The 26,455-nt window shown below is 40.7% G+C and overlaps 1 protein-coding gene across 1 annotated transcript; it reads left to right on the forward strand.

The window, feature by feature from the left end:
- Positions 1-601: 601 nt before the first annotated feature.
- On the forward strand, positions 602-26,317 carry cers2b (ceramide synthase 2b). The gene is made up of 11 exons (XM_004541226.2): positions 602-1,059; positions 14,739-14,912; positions 15,679-15,796; positions 15,903-16,021; positions 19,120-19,177; positions 19,392-19,442; positions 20,183-20,275; positions 22,041-22,169; positions 23,200-23,306; positions 23,419-23,572; positions 23,823-26,317. The coding sequence occupies exons 2-11, from the start codon at positions 14,740-14,742 to the stop codon at positions 23,976-23,978; spliced, it is 1,158 nt and encodes a 385-aa protein (XP_004541283.1). The 5' UTR covers positions 602-1,059; position 14,739; the 3' UTR covers positions 23,979-26,317.
- The last annotated feature ends 138 nt before the right edge of the window (positions 26,318-26,455 follow it).

Genomic DNA, 26,455 nt, shown 5'->3' on the forward strand with positions numbered 1-26,455 from the left:
TTTGGCTTCCTGGAACAAACTGTTTGACAGGCTGGCTGTGAGTCAGATATGAAGATCCTTTGACCCCTCAGCTGCTTCTCTTATAGTTCACGTGTCACTAGGAAAATAGTTATGTCTGTAGAAAATATACAAAATAAAATATCCTATTGTAATGATCCTGTTATTATTATTATTATTATTATTATTTATTTATTTATTTATTTAAAAAATATTTGATTAAACGCCCAGTAAAATGTAACAGAAAGGTCACGAGTGAGTGGGACATCACCAAAAGATTTCTACATTATAGTAAACATTCAGTCAACAGCAGATGCTACGTCCGCAAATAACGAGGTTAAAGGTCAGCCACGGCAAAGCTTCCAGCCGATCAGAAAAGTATTGTAAGTTACGAAATGTAAAAAAAAAAAAAAACTATAGCTTTTTAGATAAAAAACCAAAAACAAATATCAGACACTTTGGATTAACACGGCTGTTTCGGATACAAAGATTTGGGTGTAAAACTTATTCCGAGCGGAAACAAAACGCGGATGTGTGTGTGAGTGTGTATGAGCCAAATGCTCTCTCATGTGCTTGGACGTCATCTGCGTCCCTCCCTCTCCGTTATTCCCTCACTCCTCCCTCTCTGTCTGCGCCTCTCAGTCCGCTCTCCTGCCGGCCCGACCCCATCCTCTGTCCGGCCACAAAGACCCCCGTCGACTCCCAGGACACACGAGGGGGGATTAGCTGGGACACGACGAGGGAGGGGGGAAAAAAACTACCTGAACACTGCTGGGAGAAAAGCCACCGATATCGCATTGCAGCATCTCACACATTCTCCCCCATCTGTAGCTCCCCTTTCCTTCCCTTTTTTCGCACATTGTTCCCAATGGAAACATGTAAAAATCAGTAAGCTGCGCCCTTCTGAGCACAACCAGCGGGCTGGGCACACTCAACGGGACCGTTAGCTTTTTTTTTCCAGTGAGCTACGCGGGACCAGGAGAAAAAGACAAAAAACAACTGACAATTTTTGGTGGAAAGAAGATTTTTTCTTCTTCTTCACGGCGCGAGAAGGACACCAAAGTAAGTACCGTTTCACTTTCATGTCGGTGGTAGACGTTGGTCGTTTTGTGCGCCTGAGTGTTTGCGGGAGACGCACGCTCCGCATCTTCGCTCACCTCAGACGTCATTACGCACTCATGCAGGAATCGGGCAATTAAAAATAACAGGCCGCTTTCGGTCTCTTAACAAAAGAAAGAGAATAAAAACGCGGCGTAAGCTGGGTTCATATGTGATGGTTGATTATTCCTGCCAGTGGCTGTGTAATATGATGACACGAGGGCAGTCTGGCGCTTGAACGGTGGATCGCTAAAGTTTGCTAACTAGCCACATTATCACTGTAACTAACACACACACACACACACACACAAGTCACAGCCCCACTATACAAATATAGTTTTAAATAATATATATCGTTTTTTCTATGTTTAATAATCTCCGTTTCACCCTCTCCTTCAGGCAGTCTTTAATGTGGTTCACTTTGCAGTAGCTACATTAAAGCAAATCTGCAGAATGCTAAGTAAACATAAATACTAAAGCTTTAGAATGAGAGGAGGCAGCTGTAGCTGCCGTACGGGAAATAATTGTTTGTTTTGTTGATGTTACCACAATGACTCTTTCATACTCAGACGTGTAAATACGTGACAGCAGGCAAGTATGTATAATATATTGTCACAGTTATAATATCCAAGAAGTAGGTTAATTAGAGGAGTGCCATATGTGAGTCAGACCAATAAAACCAATTTGTACAACATTTTCCATTTAATGTAAAGAAGTCCACTCTGGAGATGTTTTTAGCACTTAGCCAATATAGACCCACATTTAATAAGTTGAAAGATACTGTATAAACAGAAACCCCCACTTTACTATATGCTTTAATGGCCAGATAATATAATATTTTGTTTCTTGCTAAATTGTTTTTTACATTTAATTAGCATTTTATTAACAAAACAAACCGTTGATAGAATGAGATGTCATTAAAGTCTTCTCATATTCAGTTCTTGTTTAGTTAACCACCATAGTGTATATATATGGCTTCACTGTAGGAGCCACTATTGTTTTATGTTTGCAGCTCCGGCTACCAGCTGGCACCTCTTGTGTTTACTGCTTATTTAGGTGTATGTATTTAAGGGACAGCAGCTACAGGTGCTGCCTGTTGCCAAGGCAAACATCTTTTTGACTGTGCTATCGTGTAACTATAACGTGTTGAGAAGATGTGCACTCAGTGGTACTTTAAATAGACACTACATTTACAGTTCTGTCACCTTATGAGGGGATAGAAGTACTTTTAACTTTACAGACTTTTACTCCCGTGCAGTGAAAATAAAATGAATAGTGGTCCAAAAGGGACCATTAAGTGGGATTTGCACTTCTACGTTAAATCTACACCATAACCTATGCTATAACCTGACATTTAACTCCCTAAAACTGGAACTAGATGGTTTGATATTGTTGTTTCTTCCTATGTATTTCTAACTACTTATTCTTTCACTGTCATTTCTTTTTGATGGTCTGAAAGATCAGTTTGAAGAGAGAAACCCTACTGCTAACTAGTGTTTTGGCTGGTGTGCACACCAGCACAATAGTGCATTCCAGAGCAGCTCCAACAAGCCCGACTTAACAATCCAAGATCAGTGACTGTAAGCAGTAAAAAAAACTGTAAAGCTTTAAAACAGTGTGGCAGCTGTTGTGTATTTGTGACTCGCTAAAAAAGCTGTATGCAGAACATTGAGAAGGCTCTATGTCTGAACATGCTGCAGCAGTGTTTTTAGAGTTACAGTGTGTAAAATCTCACCACTAGATGTCAGTAGATTGCAGATTGCAGTCAACTACGTTATTTTTTCCAACAACTTCCAATTCATGTTGATAAATCTTGGTAAGGTAGGACAAATGTCTCTGGCCACTGACTATCTGTAGTTAGTATAGGCTGTTAGTCTGCTGTTTACCTCAGCTTGTGTCCCCTTGTGTCTCCTCTTGTGTTTACTCTGGAGGAGGCTGTAAAAAATTTGTGAAAGGAGTCCAATAGTCAACGAGTCAGTGAAGCTTACTTGTATCTAATGATAGCGATACTGAGATGAGCTGTTGCATTATCCTGAACTTTTCTGAAGCCTCCGTGTCTGTTAGCTGCTGTTAGCTGGTGTTAGTGAAACTTTCTTCGAAGTAGCTCATTGTTGGACACTACGTGACTAACTCTTATGATGTGAGAATGTAATCAAAGTGTTTATTAAAGAGAAAGTTTCATTTTTATGACATTTGAGCCTAACAGTAGCTGGCATAACATTAACTTATAACCAGCTGTTGTTGTTCTTGTTTAGCCGGCTCATTGTCAGTTGTCTCGAGATGGGAGGGTGGCCGTATGTCTAATCTATGCATAAACTAACATAAACATATATATATATATATATATATATATATATATATATATATATATATATATATATATATAACATAGATTGTTCAAACTGCTGCCTTCATGCAGGTGCTACGGAGTGGTGTTTACTAAAAACCAGCTGCCACAGACACAGTTTCTTGCCCCAGTTTGCCACTCTGATGAACACTGTGAAATCAGCCACTTTTATATCATTCTGGTCATATGCACGTTGTCTAGTTCTTTTCTCCGCTGTCTATGGTATACTATATATGGGGATGATCTCTAGCTATATGCATAAAATGTGATTGGGCGGAGCAGCGATGTCCATCACAGCCAATGTATTTGAGACGGAAGGGTAACATGGCCGCTTCCACAAAACGGTATCTGCTTCTGTGTATTTTTAATGGATTAATTCTAAGTTTATGAGAATGATTAAATTTTTTTGGAAGATTTAATTACACACATTTAATTTCGTTTAGGGTCATCTACTGATCGGAAGCTTCGTGGTTCGATCCCCGGCTCCCCCAATGTGCATGCCAAATATTCTTGGGCAAGATAGTAACCCACTAACCCCAAGTTGCTCTCCAGTGCATTCATTGGAGTATGAATGTGTGTGAGGTAGAAAGCACTTACAAAGCATAGGAGAAAGTGCTTGTGTGAATTGGTGAATGTGGCATGTTATATAAAGTGCTTTGAGTGCTCTGGGAGAGTAGAAAAGTGCTATATAAGAATCAGTCCATTTACCATTTACACTTATCAGTGTTTACACTAATTTACACTAATAATCAATTTACTTTTCTGATTTTATTAGTTGGAAGGCACTCAACTTGGGAGTGACATGACTCCCAGCTATTGCATTTGTGTCTATTTGCGCTGCCATTAGGATATGCTGAGTAAAGGATTGACTCTGATGATTTGCTTCCATGCAGTCCTCTAAAAAAAAAAAACTGTGCCTAGTCTTTCAGGATTGACATTGTGCGTAGATGAAATGCTGATTGGTTGAAAAAGTGGGCTTGTAAAGGAAAAGGAGTGACAGTGGAGTTCACTAGGAAGAGGGAGAAACACCATCAAAGATCAAAAAAGCAGCATGAGTACCACAAACAGTGGCCGCACTGGACAGTTTTCATTATTTTTAATGCCTGGTTTCGCTTCCCCATAAAGAAGATCTTTGTCTATTATCTCCTTAGTGGGAGGAGCTAAACTAAAGGAACAACAACACCACAAACATGACCAAGCAAGAGTAGCCCTCAGACTAGGTGCAAAGCATGTAGATAGGGTCTGCAAATTTCTGTGTAGAACCAACATAGAGCTATGCCAGCCCCCCTTCCGGGTTATGATGATGTCACAATTACTGTGACCATAAGCGCTGCTTTAGATAGGCTGCTTCTAGCCTGTGCCACACTGTTGGTTGATGACCATCTGTAACTTTTTTGAAGGATTTCACGCAGCAGTTAATTTAAATGATTAATCAGTCATCCAATTAATAACTGCTGTGCTGCTCTTACAGACTGAATTTTTGCATCCATCCAAGTTAAACATCACAGAAGTCCAACAGCAGAGAAAATAAAAGACAATGCAGTTTTTCATTAACCTCAGCCTAACCTGGACAGATAACAGCTGTCAGCTGTCAATGATTACCTCTTCTTCTTCCAAACTGTTCAATGAGTAATCAGTAATTCTGTTGTCTGTTTTTGAGCGTCCTATATGTCCAGAGGGCAAACCGCTTGGCCTCAGCGAGAGCGCTGTGCTTGCTCAAAGGGGCCGAATTGAACTGTGAGGAGAAGAAAATCAGTATGACGATGTCCCCACACCACCTGAACAAGCCTGTTCAAATCAGTCTGCTGCCTGATTGAACGGTCTCATCAATAATTCATCAGTGTCACAGATCAGTGTCGGTGGTACTAAAACCGAGCGACTTGTGATCTCTATCTAACACACAGACTGCGTGACAGTGATGAAACGTTGAGCTGTCCGTCTGTTTTAGGATGATTTCGCATTTTCTTACACGTAAAAGATATAATTCACATTTATGCTTTTTTGTGTTTCTTTATTTGCTACGTCTAATAAAAATATCTATTTTAAAAAGCTATTTTTTTATCCAGTGTAAGGATGTGTAAAATGTGAACAATGTGTATGACTCACCCTGAAAACTCTCTGGCCCAGAATATCCAAAGCATGACCTGAGTTACAGCTAATGAACCATGTGCAGAAAGCATGTCAGCCTCCTGAACTGCCACTTCATCCCACAATGTGTGCATTCAGGTTTTCATGGTTTGTACTGCGATTCCTAATCCGTAGCTGTGACCTGGACCATAACACATAAACAGTGTATATAGGGAGGCTTGACTGTATTTAGTCCACGGCTGAAATGAAAGTATTTGAAGAGTTTGAGTTGCAAAAAAATTGTATGAATCCAACACTGCGCTACAATTAGGGGTTGATATTAGGGTTTGCCTGATTATCAGCCCAGCAGATTATGTGGCCTGATAATCTACTCTGGTCTCATAACAAAACACAAACTGTCTCGTGTTTATATGACAGTATGCCTTTGCAATTAATGTATTTTAATATGTCCGCAGCATCTATGCTGTCCACACTGTCTAGCAGGTTATGTGTCCCCTTGACAGCAAAGAAAACTGAGTTTTAAAAAAGGTGCCAGCCTTTGCATTTTATCCTGAACCACTATTTTTTTCCTAAACCTAACCAAGTAGTTTTGCTGGTAGAACATAACCAAGTGGTTTTTAATTCCTTAACCTAGAAATCTGTCATGTGCAGGGCTCAAAATGTGGACTTTTCTGCCCTTTTAAGTCTTCTTGCCAAAGCTTTGTTTCCAAAGGTCAGAAAAGACGTCAGGTCCGATTATTTCTCCAGTACTTGTAAGTGACGAGGCTTCCCTGGTTCTGGTTATTTGTTCTTGGTGGCTTATAAACCTGTTGGGAATGGACAAATGTAAATTATGCATAGCACAATAATAAAATCATCAATCAATTAATAATTAAGAGTGGTGAGTTTAAATTATGTGTGTATGAACACGAATCAGTACTTAAAACACCATATAGATGAAAAAACGTTGTGCCCAGAAATAGAAGATAATTAGATTAGATGTTGTGACTATGCCAAAGGGCAGGACAGAGGTGCAGTGGTGAGCAGTGTTTCTTCACAGCAAGAAGGTTCTGGGTTCAGACCTGCTGACCTTTCTGGGTTGAGTTTGCAGGATTTCTTTGTGGCTGTGTGGTTTTCTTCCGAAAATCCAAACACATCAATGTGAGCTTTGTTATTAGTTGACTGCATGCGTGAACTGTGACAGACTCGGGACCTTTTGCCTTTTGCCTATATCAGACCCTTAAAATCATAGATGATGTTTTCCTCAATATCTGTAGAGATAATTTTTTCAATATGGCTTAACACCGTCCCCACCAATGATGACGTATCATGCGATTATGATAAAAATGTAACTTCATCCATCTGTCCATCTACATATATACATGGATAGATCTTCAGTGTAAAGTCAATATCAGATTTACAGCAGTCTAAATTTAGGAAATTCATTAAATAACTTAAACAGAGAATAAGCATTGAGCAAACACTTAGTGCCAAGTGACTGAGATGTAACTCAATATCCTTATCAAACCAGTTGTAATAAATCACCAGGCCCAGCAGTTTATGAGCCTTTAACTATGAAGTGACCAAGGTTTTTTTATCAACTAATGAGTGGGATAGTTTATATTTTACACGTTATTACTTTATCATACGTAAACTGTTTTGTTTATCAGTGATAGATATTGTATAACCTGTTTATATTCTAATTACAAATTTCTAACATTTTTATGTTAAAAAAGTTTAAAACTAATCCTGCGAAAAAGATTTATTTAGTGAATCCTTGTGTGTTTCCTTTTACAAAAACACAGTATTTGTGTGAGTAATACCAGGAAAAAATACATGCTAAACTTTAAAGTATGTTGGAATGAATTGTGTACTGCAGTATGCTGTATATAAATATAGATGAACTGGTGATACTTTGATCAGCAACGTATTATAGATAAGCTACTATTTCATCCTTCTTTTTTTTTTAACTTCCATATGGTTGTTTAAAATAAAAACAGCCACTTTTTTTTAAAGATATATAATATTTAAAATATACTATATGGGCAAAAGTACTGGGCCACCAACACATTACAGCGACAGGAGCTGCTTAGCCAGGGAAACCCATGTCTTGAAGCTCCTGGCGTTCAGTTTTTGTGCTGATGTTAATGTCAGTGGAGGTTTCAATTCCACAGTTATTGAGTCTGCAGTTTGTTAGTGATTTTTACTCACTTGGCGACCCCTCTCTGTAACTTTATGTGGTCTTCCACTTTGTGGTTGAATTCCTGTAGTTACTAAACACTTCCACTTTTCAATAAAACTATTTACAGCTACTGGTGGAAAATCTAGGAAGGAAGAAATTTCACAAACTGCCTTTTTACAACAGTGACATCCTGTTAAGTACCACACTTGAATTTAGTTTAGCTTTTCAGAACAACCCATGTTTAAAAAAATGTCCAACAGCAGAACTCCAGTCTTTTCAATTTTGCTAGAATTACCTTCAGTGTACCATTCTTTCTGGTTTCCAATAGTAGTTTTTATAGCTTATCGTGTGAGTGATCCATTCATTCACTTCATAGTTAAAGGCTTAGTTTTATTTATATAGTGCCAAATCCCAACAACAGTTGCCTCAATGTGCTTTATTTTGTTAAATCCCCCCAAGAGCAGTGGGGGAAGGAAACAGTGGGAAGGAAAACCCCCCTTTTAACAGGAAGAAACCTCCGGTAAAACCGAGCTCAGGGAGGGGCGACCATCTGCCACGACAGGTGTGGGGTGAGGGGAGGAAGACCTGAAAGCTGAAGGCTCTGCCTCCCATTCTACTTTTAAATACTCCAAGAACTGTCTGAGACTGAAGTGCTTTAATGGGGTGATACGATACTATGAGGTCTTTAAGATAATAATAATAATAATGGATACTTTATTGATCCCCATGGGGAAATTACTTGTTTTTCTCTGCATTTGACCCATTCACTCAGTGAAGCAGTGGGCAGCCCACTAAGCAGGCACCCGGGGAGCAGTGTGTAGGGACGGTACCTTGCTCAGGAGTACCTCAGGGTAGCCGTTAAGTGGATTCGAACCGCCGACCTTCCGATCATGGGGCGACCACTTTACCTACTGAGCTATCCCTGCCCCTAAGATAAGAGGAGGCCTGATTATTCAAGACTTTTAAATTTGATTTTGGATTTTCATTTGCTGTTGAATGTGTCATGTGTGGATGGATATGAGTAAATGAATGGTTGTACAATCATAGGTGGCTTGGTACAAGTGACTCACAGTTAGAGCACATCACTACTGTCTTGTGACTTATGTTCCTCTGGCTGACTCAGCCCTCCACCATCCAGAAAAGGCTGACTGTAAATCTCCATGAGATGTTCTTAATCTGTGGAGATGAATGGGAAATCTGGAGTGCTTCCTTTGTGTGGTGGCAGCATGTTTACATTCCCCAAACTTTCCTGTACTCTGTACCAGGAACCAGTGAGTGTCTGTGTAGGTTTTTGCTAAAATTTCTGAGAAACTACATCACTTGTTTGAAAACCCAGGATCCAGGAAAATAGAAAAAGAAACAGCAGTGACAGCTGGTGAACTGAGAGAGCTGTTGATAATCACCAAACATGCTTGTACTGTACATTCATTGTCAGAAAAACAGAAGGAAAGGGACATACACAGACAACTTCCTTTTCCCTCCCCTGCCAGAGGCTTCCTTTATTTTTATTGGACCATTAAAATGGTCAGAGTCTGATCATGTGACCCAGTGAGCCAATAGCATGAAGGGTTAGGAAAGCTGTGGGGGGGAAAGTGCTTTAACATGCTGAATTCACTGCATGAACTCAACAAGTCACCCTAAAAATACCCTCTGGGATCCTAAGCTGAACTCACCACATACTGCTACAATAATGAGAAATTAAAAGAACTTTGTTCCCCCCTTTGTTTGCTTTTGTGTGTATGTGTTTGGTGAACTAATCACAGCGGACACACTCATAAACAGTGTTTAGTCATTTTTAATTATAGGAAATCACATATTTATACAGGGGAATAAGTGCCCTCTGCTCTTTTGGCCATCCGTAGTGATGCTCAGAAGCTCATTTAGTTATCGGATTTCAATGAGATTACACCGTTGTTGTTGTTGTTGTTGTTGTTGTTGTTTTTATATAATGGAGCCGGACATGCATGCAAAAACCTTGCTCAGCGAAGCTCTTAAGATCTGGCAGCGCACTCTGGGAGAAGTGAGATGTAGGGCTACCGAAGTGGAAGAGCTGGCAAAGTGACCAGGAAAAATATGTCACCCTTCCCATCCACCACTACCTGTGTTAAAAGAAGGGGGGTGGTGGGGTGCGAGAAGGGGCAGCCCAATGCTCAGTCAGCTGTGCTCCTGCAACAGGAAACTGGGGCCATGACTAACACGACATGATGAGGAAAATAACTGAAGCACTCAACCATGAGACGTAGCCAACAGTGTCAGTGAGCTGCAGTTTACATGAAGTGAAGCTGAATTTCTTGAACTAGTTATGAAGTTAAACATAAAAGATCATTTATGGCTTTTCTGTTGCAGATGAAAAAATCTAAATAATCAGGAAAATTGTGGAATCATGAAACTAAAGAAACTTGTCTTTATTTAAGAGAAGACTTGAACTTAATTATAATCCAAATGGAAAAACTGAATAAATTAATAATTAACTGAGCTAAAACTCCCACGGTCTGTCTGGGAGTGAATCTGGAGTTTTATTGAGGGGCAACAGGAAAGGGAAAGGATGTGCTGAATAGCAAAAAAAAAGGAGAAGGAGTCTTGCAACACAGAAAGTGGCACAATGTTTGTTTTAGTAATTGATAATAGCTGAAATTATAACTGTAGTGGTGTTTTCATTTTCCCAAAGTCTGTGTGATTAAGTGGAATAATTATGAGCTTATCAGCTGCTACTTTTGGCTGCTCCTAAAGCCTGTGACTATGGGAGAAATACCTGCAGGTGAGCAACAGAGGTAACTACCAATGAAAGCAAAGAATACTGTTGATTGGCATATGATCTGCTCGTTAAATACGTGAAAGTCATTCTACATCAAGGGCCACATACTGCCCACTTTCTTAAGTGGGTCAGATCAGTGAAAGTGGAAAATATGTGCCCACATTTTCCAAACCTGTCAAGTGGGCGGATTTGGCGTCTTTGCCGACTCAATTCTGGGCTTTATGTTTGACACCCCTATATTAGAGTGTTACCTGGACAACCAGAGGTTTGGCTGTCCGTTGACGACAAGCTAGCAGCTTCGAGCAAATCGCTTCCAGTGTGTTTATTTCGATCCCAATTACAAATCGATTTGTGTCTCCTCCTGGGGTCAAACTAGGAATCTTTCACGTGTTTAAATATGTAAACAACTTCTAATCAGTCTGATGAGTTCAGTACACCAATAAAAGGCCAGTAGAGGAAGGAGATCAGTCAAACAGTACACTTCTTCTTTATATGACAAATGCTGGATTAATAATAGATAATCAGTAATAGAAAAACTGCATACTTTCCAGTTTCCATCTGTTGGTCAGGAGAAACAAGTAATGTTTAGATGTCCCCTTTGTATCCATTTAATGGGTGTTTTCCACATTATAAGGGTGTAACTTAAAGAAAAGGCGCTTATTTATTTCTCAGAGAAACTCTTTTTCTGCTCTGATATTAAAGTATTTCATGTGAGCTCTTATCAGAAACGTTAAAACCAAACACAGCTCCAAACACAGATAAGGACATGCTAAAAAATTTATGAACCGCACAATTGTTTTACTGCTTCTGCTTCTCTTTCTGTAAAACTCTATCAAAATTAATGGCTAAGTAGGGTTTAGGCTGTAAATTTTAAAGATAGTCATGACAAGGAGGCATTACACATGGTTTTGGCTCTCTAAGCTAAGGAGGGAATCCTTTTCAAATAACTGGCTGGGAGCAGCAGGGTGGGGATGGGAGTGGGGATGAAGTGGTTACGAGGTTTTGGCATTCACAGCTGCAGTTGTTGGGAGGGGAGTTACTGTAGATCTGCAGGGGGACACCGGAGATAGAGTGCTTTGGGGCGCCCCCGCTGCTCAGCACTTACGACTGACTCATGACTCACGTCCCACAGATATTCATTCAAACCTCTTTACACTCTCTCTTTCTGCCACTCCCTGAACTTTGCATCAGAAATATTCAGCTATGTACTGTCTGAGGAGAAAGTGCTGCCCTCGACTAAGCACATGTGGAGGGAGAGATTTGCTTAGTTGTTGCTCTGCCTTTTCCTCTCCTGTGAGGGCCTCTTGACTTCTATGCATGTTGTATTTGCTCTGTTATATGCATGGTAAGAAACACACAGGAAGGCTTCCGCATAGGGGGAAATCATCCAATTCTCCAAATTATGTATCCGATTACAGTTGTCCTCCTATATACATAGCCAGGGATGTATAGTGGGTGCGTGTATAGCCAGTCTATAGACCACATAAGGGCAAAATATGGCCTGAGGGCTGGGAGAGGCTCACAAACCATCTCAGTCCAGCCCATGACATCCTCAAGGGAAAACAAGAAAAAACACCCCCAAATCATTAAGAGCCAGCATTATACTAAGAAATGAGAGTCCTGCAACTCAGACATGTTTTCACTGATGTAAGATAATGTAAGTGTTCTAATAGCACTTTAATTTTATGTTAGTTACGGGTGAGGTGCTTGGCCATTGAGGATGGGTTGGAGTAGAGGTGTTGCTCCTTCACACTGAAAGGAGCAAGTTGAGGTGATATTCACAATCTCTAACTAGAATGCCTTGTTGATGACATGATTCAGACATGTCAGGCTGGGAGGAGACCCCAGCAAGAGCTCAAAATGCCGCTGACATCCTGAAATATGTACAAAAGCAGCCGCACCACCAGCTCATCATCGCTTGATGTCAACATTTTCCACAAAAACACAGCATGTTCGGTTTGTAAATTTGTTACACGATAAGTTCAAACCTGGGAAATTCAGATTTTCATGTCGCTTTTTTACAACACTCGGTGTGTAATGCCCTTAAAATTCCCACTCAAACTCTGATAGGTGCATCAGGGGTTAAGCATCTACCTGAGGATACTTCACAGTGCAGATTGGAGGAATCAAGCCACCTAACTTCTGATTGGCAGGCCCCTGATAATTGCCACCCATATAACAATAATTAAAAAAGACTAGAAGTAACAGTGGAACTAATAAAAACAAAACTTTTTGAAACAGTAAAAACTGAACTGAGACAAATAAACCCACTCTCGAAACTGACTCAAACTAAACTGGAAGAAACAAAGAAAGATTCAAAATGAAATAAAAATTACAAATGATGAAAAATTACAAAACTTTTTAGCTCAGTTATTCAGAGTTTACCTCTTTGCTTGCTCATCCCTGCTTATGGATACAGATTTTAGGAAGAACAATATCACTGTACTTGAAAGAGATGCTCATTTATGAAAGATCAACATTCCTACTCTCACTAGTAGTGAGATATAGGAGAAATGCTCTGTTATTAAAGCTCTTGGAACTTTAATAATAGAGAAGTGATCATATTTTAACGTAACAAATTTATTAGTAAAATGTGCAGAAATTACTCTACTGCAGCTGTTCATGAGGGAATCTCCCACATCAGCAGATATTTCCTTCAAAATGACTCAGAAAGGCATATTTTTAGAAAACGTATTTACTTTTAAATGAGCAACAGAAGTAGCAGCATGCTCCTTTAGTCTCTGTTGGGTCCGTTTGGGTTGTTGTTTTTTTACATCTTAAACCAAATTACTTTTAAAGGGATTTTAGTTTAAAAGATAATTGATAAAAATAAAATCATGAAAGCTCAGCTGAAGCTGAAGCTTGCTCCTAACATGTTAAATATTTTTTGTAAGATGGTCATATCCTCAGTCAGAACATCTTTAAGTGGTAACATTCTGATAAAGCAAACCTCCTAAAAGTTTTTCTGTTCGGCTCATGGAAACAAATACGCACAAACACTGTAAACAACCTGTTGTTTTCTCAGCCAACGTCATGTCTACATTCGGTTGTATTCTCTTTTTTCACTGGGCTGTTTTCTTTAGAGTAACGCATTGAACTAGAGCAGGGCGATATGACCAAAAATATTTATCACGATATACATTTGAAAATTTACAATAACGATATAACTGACGATATAATTGACACTAGACAAAATACTTTACAACTCCACAACTTTATTAGTGCAAGAAACCCCATCAATGTATTTTCACTTAAACAAGCAGCTGTTTTTTATGTGCATTACAGTTATATAAAAATTTAACAGTGCAAATGCAAATTCCTTGCTGACAGTTTAACCATTTCCAGTGGAAATTGGCCGACATATCCTCAGCATAACCATGTATAATATCCACAAAACTTAAAAAGAGGTTATAAACACACAATACGGTAATATTATGTTGAAGCACAGTACGTATCACTCCGCGAGGCGCCTGCCTACGATAGCCGTAATGCTCCGACAATCCATCAAGCGGTGCGGGTTCGTAGCTTAGCAAAGTCCCACTAAAACATTTGACAGATTTTCGAGTGCCGTGTACATAAAATCATTTCGAGGTCAGTAAACACAACCAGAATTCATACATAAGGCGCACGGGATTATAAGGGGCACTGTCGATTTTCAGAAAAATCAAAGGATTGATTTTAAGTGTGCCGTATTTTCCGAAAAACACGGTAATAACGACGGCCCGCTAGCATGCGCTACCAAAAATAGTGCTTTGTTGTGTATCTGACGGACGAAAGCCAAACCAGTTCCACACCACTGTAGTTGCAGCATTTTTACAAACCAATTCTGATTCATCCGTTTCATTCAACGATCCACTTTCGCCCTTCTCATTCTGCGTCGCCGCCATGCTTTTTCCACCATGTGTGTATGAAAACAAAGGCACTGCGCATGCCCATATTCTATCGCGATATTTCATTTTCTTATTGTTGCCCAACATTATACCGGTATTACCGTGAACGGTATGATATGGCCCAGCCCTACATTGAACATACTGTAGGAGCCGTGGTTAAAACTGGCTCCACTGCCCAGCAGCTTCTCTTCAAATAGATTTCCACCAGGATTGTGATGGGATATTATTTCAAAAATATAGGTGTGACCTGCGAGTTTTAGCAACCATCCAGCTGTCTTTTCTTCACCTATTTTTACACCAACAAACTTTAGGGTTTGCGGGTCTAAATGATAGCTATTGTATTGTAGCTTGGGTTACACGCTGTTTGAAAGTGTTGACTCCGTTTGTGTCCGTGTGCTTCAGGATGTTGTCGGAGCTCAGTGAGTGGTTCTGGCAGGAGCGGCGGTGGTTTCCGGAGGGCCTGGGCTGGGCTGACCTGGAGGATCGGGATGGACGAGTGTACGCCAAGGCCCGCGACTTGTGGGTGGCGCTGCCCATTGCCCTCATATTCCTCATTATCCGTCAGATCTTTGAAAGGTCGATCCATTTTTCACTCTGTCTTATTCTATCTCAGACATTTACCTTTAATGCGTTTATGCATTTCTTTATGTCTTTAATCTCTCCTGACTTTGTATTCAGTTAGTTTATGCTTTTTTCCCCTCAGTAGTTACTTAATCCTTCTTTTGTTGTGCCCAGATCTATGATGAATAAATTCCCATTGTTTCTTCAGCTGTTATTGTTTTCCACATAAGTGTGCAAACAGCGTTCCTGTTTCCAGGAGCTAATCAGCGTTCATCTGTGTTTCCCTGCTAATGCCAGGAGACTCTGTTCCTCATTGTTTTTCATGTCTACCTCCTATTCAGCCACAGAACTGTCAGAATATACAATAAAAGAAACAGTGTAATCAAGACAACACATTTAAAAAAATATATATATATAATAATGGATACTTTATTGATCCCCATGGGGAAATTACTTGTTTTTCCTCTGCATTTGACCCATTCACTCTGTGAAGCAGTGGGCAGCCCACTAAGCAGGCGCCCGGGGAGCAGTGTGTAGGGACGGTACCTTGCTCAGGGGTACCTCAGGGTAGCCGTTAAGTGGATTCGAACCTCCAACCTTCCGATCATGGGGCGACCACTTTACCTACTGAGCTATCCCTGCCCCATATATATATATATATATATATGTGTGTGTGTGTATATATAATAGCTTGAATATCGGATTATATAATATTTAATAATCACACCTATGCTTCCTTTCTTTGTCACTGTTTTTTAATCCCAACATGTCACAATTGCAGGATGGTGGCCACGCCTCTGGCCTCGCTGCTCGGGGTTGAAGACACGGTGCGGCTCAAGGTCCCACACAACCCCACACTGGAGTCCTACTACTGTAACATTACCAAAAACCCCACACAGGTAGATACCTCTGGCCTTCTATTGCAACATCACAAAGGCTCTAATGCAGCTCTCGACTGAATCACTGGGAAAATAATCAAATCTGACCTCTTTGTGCTGTTCTCAGTCTTCAGTAGCAAGTCTTTGCAAGAAGACTGGCTACTCAGAAAGACAAGTGCAGCGATGGTTCAGGAGACGAAGGAACCAGGACAGACCGAGTCTGCTCAAAAAGTTTCGCGAGGCCAGGTATGCATCCGTGCTCTTCTAAACATATATGACTGCTGTAGAGTCCAGAGAGTGTTCCTCTGGCAATATGAGCACATTTCTGAGGGCAAACGTAGCCCTCTATTTCTGCACTCATTGCAATGTTGCCCCTGCTCTCCACACGCACACACTCACACATCCAACCATGCTTATTAGCACAGGGCCTTTGCAGCTGGGGCTCTGTCACCACTGTTGGTTATTTTTATTTGTAAGCCAACATTTACTGTAACAGAAGCCGAGTTAAACCAACAGCCTGATTACAAGGCTATTGAGGCCAGCTACTACCAGCTGACAGGATTCACAGATACGTACAGTACAATAGACAGCACATAACATGATACCGATACTAGTACTGACAGCATGCAGATATACTGTCCACTGATATGGATGCAGAGAAATCCTATGGTTATATTATCCCATGTGTCCTGTTTGTAAGTCTTTCATGATCTGTTGGCTTGGGTGTTGTTTATGTTTGATGCAGATCTGTGAAAGCTTTTAACTCAAAAGATCAGTTTACCATTTTTACCCAGAAAACGGTGGACACGCTGTGTACAGTGGATGAAAAAGTCACTCTAATAAAGAGTGAGACAGAAATACAGTTTGTACCCACCACAGGGTCTCTGTAGCTTCTCTGGAGCCTCTGATTGCATCACTCATGAGATGGAGTTGTAGGGGAAGTATTACAGCTTTGTTTTTTCCTACAAAGCTCAAAAGACATGACATTTTTCAGTGCACGCTCACCCTGGAAACCCTTTTCAAACCCGGTTCTCTCACACCCTTTATTTCCGTCAGTTCTTGGTAAAGACATAAATGACATTAATGATGGCACTTCCTGCAGAGATGTTGCTGATAAATATGAAAATTACAAAACTGTAAGTGTAAAATCAGGAGGCTCCAATATTAGGGCTGTGCGATATGACCAAAATCTCATATCCCGATATAAGAATTCTATCATCCAGATAACAATATAAATCACAAAAATGTAACATTTTCTGTAAATTCTGTGAATCTCGGGAAGCTCGTGTTGCGTGAAGTGTTTCCAGCTGCGCGTCATGTAGCTGGAGTCGAGTGTTTTAACCGATGCATGAAACTATACATTTTTAGACATAAGTTGCCGCTGCCGTTTTCTTTATGAGTATTTATTACACGGCGTGCTGCTGGGAAAAGCCTGTTCTAACGTTTATTTTTTAGCACCTGGCGGCTCTTTTTTTAAATTCTCATCTGTAAATAATCTGCTCTTTCACGTGATTCAGTTTATTTTGAAAAGTCTCAACAGGATCTTGAGCTTTATTGTGAAAGGTTTATGTGGAACATAAACAAGCAGACACGCGATGCTGTTACCGTCGTTGTTGCTAACCACAACGCATAAAAACAGGCGCTTGTCCATCAGTAGTGTGATTATATAAAATATAAGAGAAAGAGAGAACTTTAAGAAATTAATATAGCCACTACAGTGACCATCAAAACGATGAAAAAATATTGGCGTAAACAGTTTATTTTGCGACACCACGAAACAAACGACAGCGTAAAATGAAACGATAGACGTTTTTATATCGTCATGCGATATATATCGTTATATCGAACAGCCCTAACCGATATGTTTGCCAAGTATTCGGATGGGTTGAAGTTGAACCTGTTTGTTCCCTGAAGAAACTCATTTGTTTCATTACATTTGCATTACTTAGCCGTACGTCATGCGTTAGCAACATAAAGCTTAAGCTGTAGTCAAAGTCTCTTCCACTCAAATCTTTAATGAAGTCACACGCATGATCTGTATTTTACTGTTTAAGTATTAGCTCAAAGAAACAATAGAACACCTGCCTGAAGCCGCTGGAAATGGAGTCTGCAGTGCTTTAAGCCTGACTGCTCATCAGCATTTTTGTTACTTGTTCAAAATCAGGCTTTGGCTGCTTGGCTGGAGTCACCATACACTCAGCTTTAACCTCACTCTTTCTTTGCCGCTTTAGCTTTGGTTTAGCTTATTGCACATGTTTTCAGGAGTTGATGTCACGTTAAGAGCAGTTGTTTCTGGGCGGGCTGTGCTTTACACTTTAGCGGCACATTTTTGTCCTTTGGTGCCAGAAAAATGAAAATAATAGTTTTCTGTATCCCACCTCCCTTCACATGAACTGAAGTGATCTGATTTAAGTGGAAGTGCAGAAAACAGCATGTTTTATGATTTTTTTTTCTTTGTGTCTGCCTATCACACACATCATTAAAGAGCTTTTGTAACACAAATTCGATTAGTAACTGTGATGTGATGCTGAATTTGTGTGTGTCACAACAGCTTTAAGTGGGCTAAATGCTCAAAAATAGCTTAAAATAGCTTTTGAAGTGATTTTGTTTTCCTGGTACACATGATGGGAAAAATAACTACAAAAACCAAACAAATAAAGCAAATAATATTTATTGTCAGGTATGGGCCAAGCATTTACATTATTTCAGCCAATTTACAGTGATGTGTGTGCATATGTGATGTGTGGGTGTGTATGTGTGGGTGTATGCAGGCGTGCATGTGACTGCATGCTTGTCGCTCTCTGGTCATGGTGTGTCTTTCACTATGCGGGCTACAGCGTAAAGGCATTTTTCTTGTGAATCGATGTATTGTGGATGTGCACACAACAGGCTTTCTGTATCTCTCCCTTATTCCCCCCACTGGGGTATCTCCCACACTCCCACTCCTTCTCTGTATCTGTGTCTCTGCTGCAGCGTTTTCTGTAGCGTCTTCTCATTACACCTGTATGAGCAGTGACAATGACTTATCACTGTCTCCAGTACAGGGTGTTGTCTAGTGGCTCTCATTGTCTGTTAGCACATATTTGACTGTGTCTGTGTCTCTGTGTGTGCATTTGTGTGTTCCCGCGTGTGTGTGTTGTGTTTGACATTATCAGCAGATTTTCCAGGCAGTTCACGCAGCCTGGCATCTCTCTTTAACTTGTGTGTTTGTGACTGTAAGCGAGAATTTGTGTGTGTGTGTGAGTGAGATGCATTTATGTCTCTGCTGGTAGAAAATGTGCCTACTGTCTTTCCTCATTGACTGAGTAGAAAGTGTGTTTGTATGTGTGTGTGTTCTCTTGCAGTTGGAGATTTACCTTTTACCTTCTTGCTTTCATTGCTGGCCTGGCCGCCCTCATCGATGTGAGTACTGCCATGTTAACCTCGACCACTCCTCTTCCTCCTCTCATGCTTTTATGTATATTCATGACCTGTCCAGCCTTTTCCTTTGCCGTGATAACCTCACCTCTCGCGCTGTCAGAGGGGGAAGCATTGACTCATCCTTGTGCTGAGTCAGTTGTTATAAATACACCTGTCGTGTTTTGCTGTCTCATTCCCATCCTGCATGTCCTTCCAGAAACCTTGGCTGTATGACCTGAAGGAGATGTGGCAAGGCTTTCCTGTGCTGGTACGTCTCTAGAATCACTAAGTACAATAAATGCACTGCGTATCTGTTCATTAAATTAAGCTCCAGAACAAAAAGGTCCTGGAAGGTAATAAAGTTTCTCCCTGCCTGTCCTGAAATGATGGAAGCAACATGTCTAGAGTGGCTTTTCTTCGTTTCGGTTTCACTTTAGATTTGATTAGTTATAGTGTTAGTTTTAGTGTCTTTAATGGGTGACATTTGTCAAGGTCAGATTTAAGGACTTTAAAGCAGGTGTTTTAACATAAACACTTCTCTCACAGTCTCACTGACGATCCCAGACTCTGTGAATATCTGTGCCAAAAGATCCTCAGGCTTTTTATTTTGGTTTAGTAAACTATACTCCCTCGGTTGGGATGCGTGACACATATAGATTCAGCTGATACTGGATTGGAGCCTCTTTTGTCTTTAGAATTGCCTTAATTTTTCTTAGCCTGAATTCACCAAGATGCTGGAGGCATTCCTCAGAGATTTTGGTCTATATTGACATAATATCTTCACACAGTTGCTGTGACAATCATGCAGCTTGGATGTGTTAACTGGCACTCTCTGAAGTTAAACCAGACATTAGTCATTTTTAAATTTACACCAAAATCAATTTCATCAGAGAACATTTAGAAAGTTAATCTGTAATATAGGAAAAAGTACAGCCCCACTTCCCAGTAGTGATTTGCACAAACTGTTATATTGACTTTAAAATTAACGATCTGTATCCTCCCCTTCAGACTCTCTTGCCGTCCCAATATTGGTACTATATGATTGAACTGGGTTTCTATGGATCTCTACTCTTCAGCGTCGCCTCTGATGTCAAACGCAAAGTAAGTGAATTTATCTCAAGAACACAAAGATTTTCTTTATTTAGGAGTACAAAGGATTTGAACAGGAAAAGGAGGAAAAGACATTTGTCTTTCCTCCCAACCATTCATCCATCAATTTTTTGCTGCTTGTCCAGTCTGGATGACAGAGTCAGCAGCCTAAGCAGAGATATCCAGACCGTTTGCCCCCCAGCCACCTCCTCCAGTTCTTCCAGTGGAGCACAAAGACATTGCTAAGCGAGCCAAGGTTTGCCCTGGAGCCCCCTCCAGGTGGGACATGACCAGAATACCTCACATAGATGGTGCCCAGGAGGTATCCTATTCAGATGGAACCACCTCAACTGGCGCTTTTCAGTATGGGGGAGTAGCGACTGTTCTTTGAGCTCCTTACCCTACCTTTAAGGGAGAGCCCAGCCACCCTTCGGAGGGAGCTCATTCTCATTATTTTGGTCACTACCCAGAGGTCGTGACCATTGGTGACTGACTAGTAAATACACAGCTTCGTGTTCATGTTCAGCTCCTTCTGCTGTGTACAGCATTCGCACATCACTGCAATCTCCTGCACCACTCTTCCCTCACTTGTGAACAAGACCCTGATACACTTAAACTCCTCTATCTGAGGCAGTAACTCAGTCCTGTCCTGGAGTGGGTGCTCCACGCTTTTCCAATTGAGAACTTTGGGAACACATCAGACTTTGAAGTGCTAATTCTCATCCCATATGCTTCACACTCACGCTCAAACATTCCTCCAGAATCCTAAGGTTGACTGACAGACAGACTCTCCTCTGTCAGTTAGTCTGTTAGTTTAGTGGAGTGTGACTCCCCTGAAGTTGGAACACTCTCCAGTCCCCCTTCTTAAAGAGGGGGTAAGACAGTAAGACAGTCCCAAATCAATGTCCCCAACTTCCATACAGTGCAGAGACGTATCAGCGACAACATTTCCACAACAGTTAGAACCTTGAGAAACTCAGAGAGAATCTCATCCCGTGGTCCATGAGACTAAGTCATACTGAACCCAGCTAAGCCCTATGATCTAAGGGCTAAGGGTGAGCCCATCGACCAGTCCTGCCTCCGGGGCTCCAGTAACCCCAATGCAGGTGAGGTAATGTGGCTCCATAAGCATCTTGTGAATCACACTTGGCCTGAACTTTCACCTAGAACCAATTTGCCTTGGCAGACCCTACTGGGGACAAATTTTGACAACGTGGCATTTAGGATCATTAGGGCAGACAAACCCCTTTACCATGATAAGGTGGTGGTTCAAGGAGAGGGGGCATGCAAAATGAGTATGTCATTTGTGCAGACACAGCCACTATTGAATCTGTGTGGATATAGCATCATAATTCTGCACACAAGGCTGACAAAGAGTCTTTCGTCACTCTTCTCTGATCAGTTTCACATCTGGCATGGACTGTGAGTGGACATTAGGCTGCTGTGACACGTGTGTGTGTGTTTCAGTGTGCCTTTGTGTGACATGTGTGCGTGTGTATTGTGCGCCTTTGAGTGTGTTTGGCTTGGACTTTGCTCAGCCTGGTCAGCTGAGCACAGTGGGGTAAAAACTCTTGCCAAACTCTTTCACAGTGTGTTTCAGCAGCACAAAGTCTAACCCAGATAATGTTAAGCTGGATGTACTTGCATTCTCATGTACCTGGTTAAAAAATAGTGCACGGTTATATATATATGTGTTCTGTTTCATGTACACGGCATTAATTCAAAAGCATCTTTACCCCCCCCCCACCACCACCACCATCTATCTCCCCCTCTCCAGGACTTCAAGGAGCAGATAGTTCACCATGTAGCAACAATCCTCCTCATCAGCTTCTCCTGGTGTGTTAACTACATCCGTTGTGGAACTCTCATCATGCTGGTGCACGACTCCTCCGATTACCTCCTCGAGGTAAAGCCTCACCTCATTTTATACACTGATGGAAAGCACGTGCCCAAAATCAACTAACCTGTAGCTCGACATATATTTACATCCTGTCATCCTGGAGATATTTTACTCCGTGAGGTGTGAGAACTGTGTTTGAATGTTGCACAGTTTGCACTGATGTCATTTATCCCTACCACCACTAAGCAGGATGTTTTGGCCTTTGAGTATTCTGATGTTTTTACACTGATCACATACTGCCCCCTGTGGAGGAAAGTGCAATTTAAGTATTATTTGTGGGATATAAACACTTTAGACTTTCATTAATTAGCATGGTTTTTATCAGGTAATAGAAATATTTGTAACCTGTTGCTTTTTTTTCTTTTTCTGTTTTTTTATTCGGGTCATTCCCTTAAGCATTAAATGTATTTTAGTTTGTCAAAGGACCATAAATAGCAGGAATGTGATACTGACTCTTTGCCAAAGACTGTATAAGTGGTGAACATAGATGCCATGAAGTCACCCACTGTTAGCAAAGTCCAGTTAAAAGTTAGGAAGATTTTATCTGAGTGTTTGCCAGACGCAACGAGCGAGGGGTGGAGCTTACTGTGAAAATGGGGGACAAAGCACACAAATCATTAGCCAATAATCTGACACATAATTTATAAAATGAACTTCATGCTTTATTCAGCATGGTTTGAAGTTACTGGCCGAGACCATAAAACCACCAGAAAAGTGTCACTGAGGTCACAGAGGAAGAAATCTGAAGACCAGAAGTCTTTTTGTAATCACAGGATCGCCCCCTGCTGGCCTTTAAAGAGAATGCGTGTTTAAAGCGCTTTCACTTTAGCCTCTGAATCTTTTACAGATGCATTGGCTAAGTTCCTCCTTTATACCACGAATACTCTTTGGTTTTATTACATGCGGGTCATTCATGCAGTCAAGCCCAAGAGGACCCATTTACAAACAGAAAAAGCTATGAATGAAGTTTAAATGCTTTTTTTCCCCCAGAAACTTTCCCCTTTTGATAATTTATTTTTATCTTTTCCACTAACAGTCTGCAAAGATGTTCAACTATGCTGGGTGGAGAAATGCCTGTAACTACATTTTCATTGTATTTGCTGCAGTCTTCATTGTCACCCGCCTTGTTATCTTCCCCTTCTGGTAAGCACACACACATACATATACACAGATTTGAGACAGTCATTTTGACTGCTGCAGTATACCACTGTTTGTCGTGCTTCACTCTCCTTAATCCTCGCCGTTTCTCTTGCAGGATTATTTACTGCACGTGGGTGTATCCAGTCACCATCTATAAGCCATTCTTCGGCTACTACTTTTTCAATGGGCTGCTGATGACTCTGCAGTGTCTACATATCTTCTGGGCCATTCTCATTATACGCATAGCAATCCGATTCCTCACCAACAATGTAAGCAAACCAAAAGAGATCAATTAGGTCAAACAGGAAAAACTAAATAATGCTGCAAAACATTTATTTCTGTGAGTCAAATTTGCACATACTCTCTTCTGAAAAGCTGCAAATCAAAAATGAATAAGGCGTTTGAAAGTCTGAGTTTGTTCTGACACTCTGCAGAGCTCCAGGAGAGCATGAGCAGGAGGTCTCCCCGATTAATGATGATGTTTATATATTTTCATGAGCTTTTCCTCGTGTTCTTCAGGAAAAAGTGGATGATGAAAGAAGCGACAAAGATGAAACAGACGAATCAGAAGAGGAGGGCGACGAGGAGGCAGGAGAGAAAAAGCATATGAAGAAAAATGGCCCGGTGCAGAATGGTCACACAGTCCACAACAACAACCACCGCAAGAGGCAGTGAAATTAAAGTCACGGGATGGAGAAACATGAGAAGGACTTATATCCCTCAGTAGAGGAGCAGGAGGGAGGGACCAGTGATTCCCTAAAACCCAGAACAGCGGGTATCTGAGGAAATTTGGCACTGTTACTTTTACACAACACACATTCATGTTTTTTTAGAGGGCACAGAGATCCAGCAGATGACATACACTACATTAAGTGGCACGGCTCTTCGCTTTGTCATCAGAGGAAAAAAATGTATCACTGCCTTTTGTTTGATGTTAGTCCCAAACGTTTTCAATGAGACGGGGAAGAAAAAATGGAGAAGAGCAAAGTTTGGAGAAGACAGATGAGGGGGCGGAGGAGGTGATGCTGCTTCTACTTTAGCTTTCATGTTCTGACTGTGTGCCTTAGAGCCAGCTGACGGCTACGAAAAAGCCATTTTAAAGCCTTCTGCTTTGAAATTGAGTTGCTTTATTCTTTGTTTGCTTTTTACTAACAGAACAAAACAACTGAAAGTGGGTTATGTGAAGGTGACACAATAGGGCATTTATTTCCCTAGGTTTCTGTCTATGCAACTATCCGTTCAGCTATTGCAATGTCTTTGCACAAAAGTACAGAGTCTCTCATATAAAGTAATAACCTGCAGTAGGACTGTGCTCCTCTGCTCTCCGGTGTGGTTTGTGCCATTTGTAAAGTGTTCTGGTTTGAGTTTAGTAATCAGCAAGATTTTTTTTTAAAGGGGGGGCCTATCGTGCTGGTCCATATTTTCTGTCATAAACTTTTAATAATGGATGTTCACATTAAACATTAAACAAGTTTCAGATAATGAGGTCTGTGCATGTGCAGGCATTCCCTGTGAGCCAAAAGCTCAGACTTTGCGTTACTCTAAATGCTCTATTTCAGGTAGTTTTTTCTACCCCTGCATCTGTGTGATGTCACAAAGAGAGGCTATCCCTAATATGGTAATCTTGGGCACACAGCTCTACCCACTTAGTGTTAAAATCTTTTGTTTACAAGAGGCAGCCAATCAGAAGAAAGCTGGCTCATACCTGATTTATGGCACTGTGTTAAAAGTGTGACCTAGCCAAAAACCTCAGAAACTGCAACACATCTGTTTGGCAGTGATACGCAGTGTAAACTTAGCATGCTGTTAGCACAAGGATAAAGCATTAGTTGAACAGCATCTAATAGGCCTTAATTGTATCTAGCTTGTCCCTTATACTATTACAAATATCTAGTATTGTGCCAGATTTATTAGCTCGGTTTTACTCATGTTGACAGTGACAGTGCCCGAGTATGAACGCAAGCATCACCCGCTGCAGTGGAGATTCAGCGCAGTACTATAAACCATGCTTCAAAGGGACCTGGCAGGGAGCTAAAACCGCTTCTTTCAAGATAACCCATGATTATTCTGAACTGTGAATCATGCAAAGCTCCTCTAGCAGAGTCCCAAGAATAAAAATATGGTGCTGGAAAAGAGCATAATATGTCCCCTTTTAACTTCTGTTCATTCCTAATCCACTAAGGCTCACTTTGTACAATTCCTGCTTCCAGTAGAGTCATCTCCAGAGTTCAACAGTTCTTTGGTGTTTAGGCTATAAAAGAGCCAGAAATGAATATAAACTCCGATAGAAAACTTGAACTAACTGCTAAATAACTTTTTCCTCTCTTCTTCAGCTCAAGCAGTTTTGCATTGACGATGCCACCCACTGAAGAGCGATGACTCAATGCGAATGGGCGTTGCTCTGTTGAAATGCTGGAGTTTCATTAAGTACAGTGGAGCAGGACGGTTTCGCAATTTCAGATTTCCCGAGGTCACTGCCCAATAGTCTGGGTTCTGATTGTTAACCCGGCTGCAAATTTAAAGTGTTGATCTGAGTAAATTTTTTAAGTATCATTCTGGGTATTAAATGTGTTTACAGGTATGTTCTTTGAAACTTTTATTTTGTTTTAGTTTTTAGATGAAATCATGAAATGAGTGTTACAGAGTTTTGTTGCTCTAAAGCTTTGTATGTCAAGTGCCTTATCTGTAATGTATGGGAAGCTCTCCTTGTCTTCATGCCCTCTCCTTTTCTTTCCTGTTTCCACCTCACATCATAGATCCAACCTGCTACATGCTCTCACGTCTTCTCTTCTTTATAAAATGCCTTCCTTTCAAACTCACCCTCATTCCACTACCACGTTCTTTTTAACTAACCCCCAACCAACCAGCAGCCTCTCTTCCCCAGTGATACAGAAGAAACAGCTGTGTCCTAATTACAGTGTTATTATTATTTTTTTGTCTGTTTTTTTGTTTAATGATGCCTAAGTATTGTTATTAATGGTAAAATCAAAGATCATGAATCACAATGAAACCAAGTTGAATTTGTGGTTATTTTCGCATTCATCACGGCTAATCCTAAGTAAATCAGTCCTTTTATAATAAGAATATATTATATATACAAGGGGGTCACACTCATTTTTAATTACATCGTGGACAATATAAATTCATTTTAA

This window comes from Maylandia zebra, linkage group LG11 (assembly GCF_041146795.1).
Source record: "Maylandia zebra isolate NMK-2024a linkage group LG11, Mzebra_GT3a, whole genome shotgun sequence".
Taxonomy (NCBI): Eukaryota; Metazoa; Chordata; class Actinopteri; order Cichliformes; family Cichlidae; genus Maylandia; species Maylandia zebra.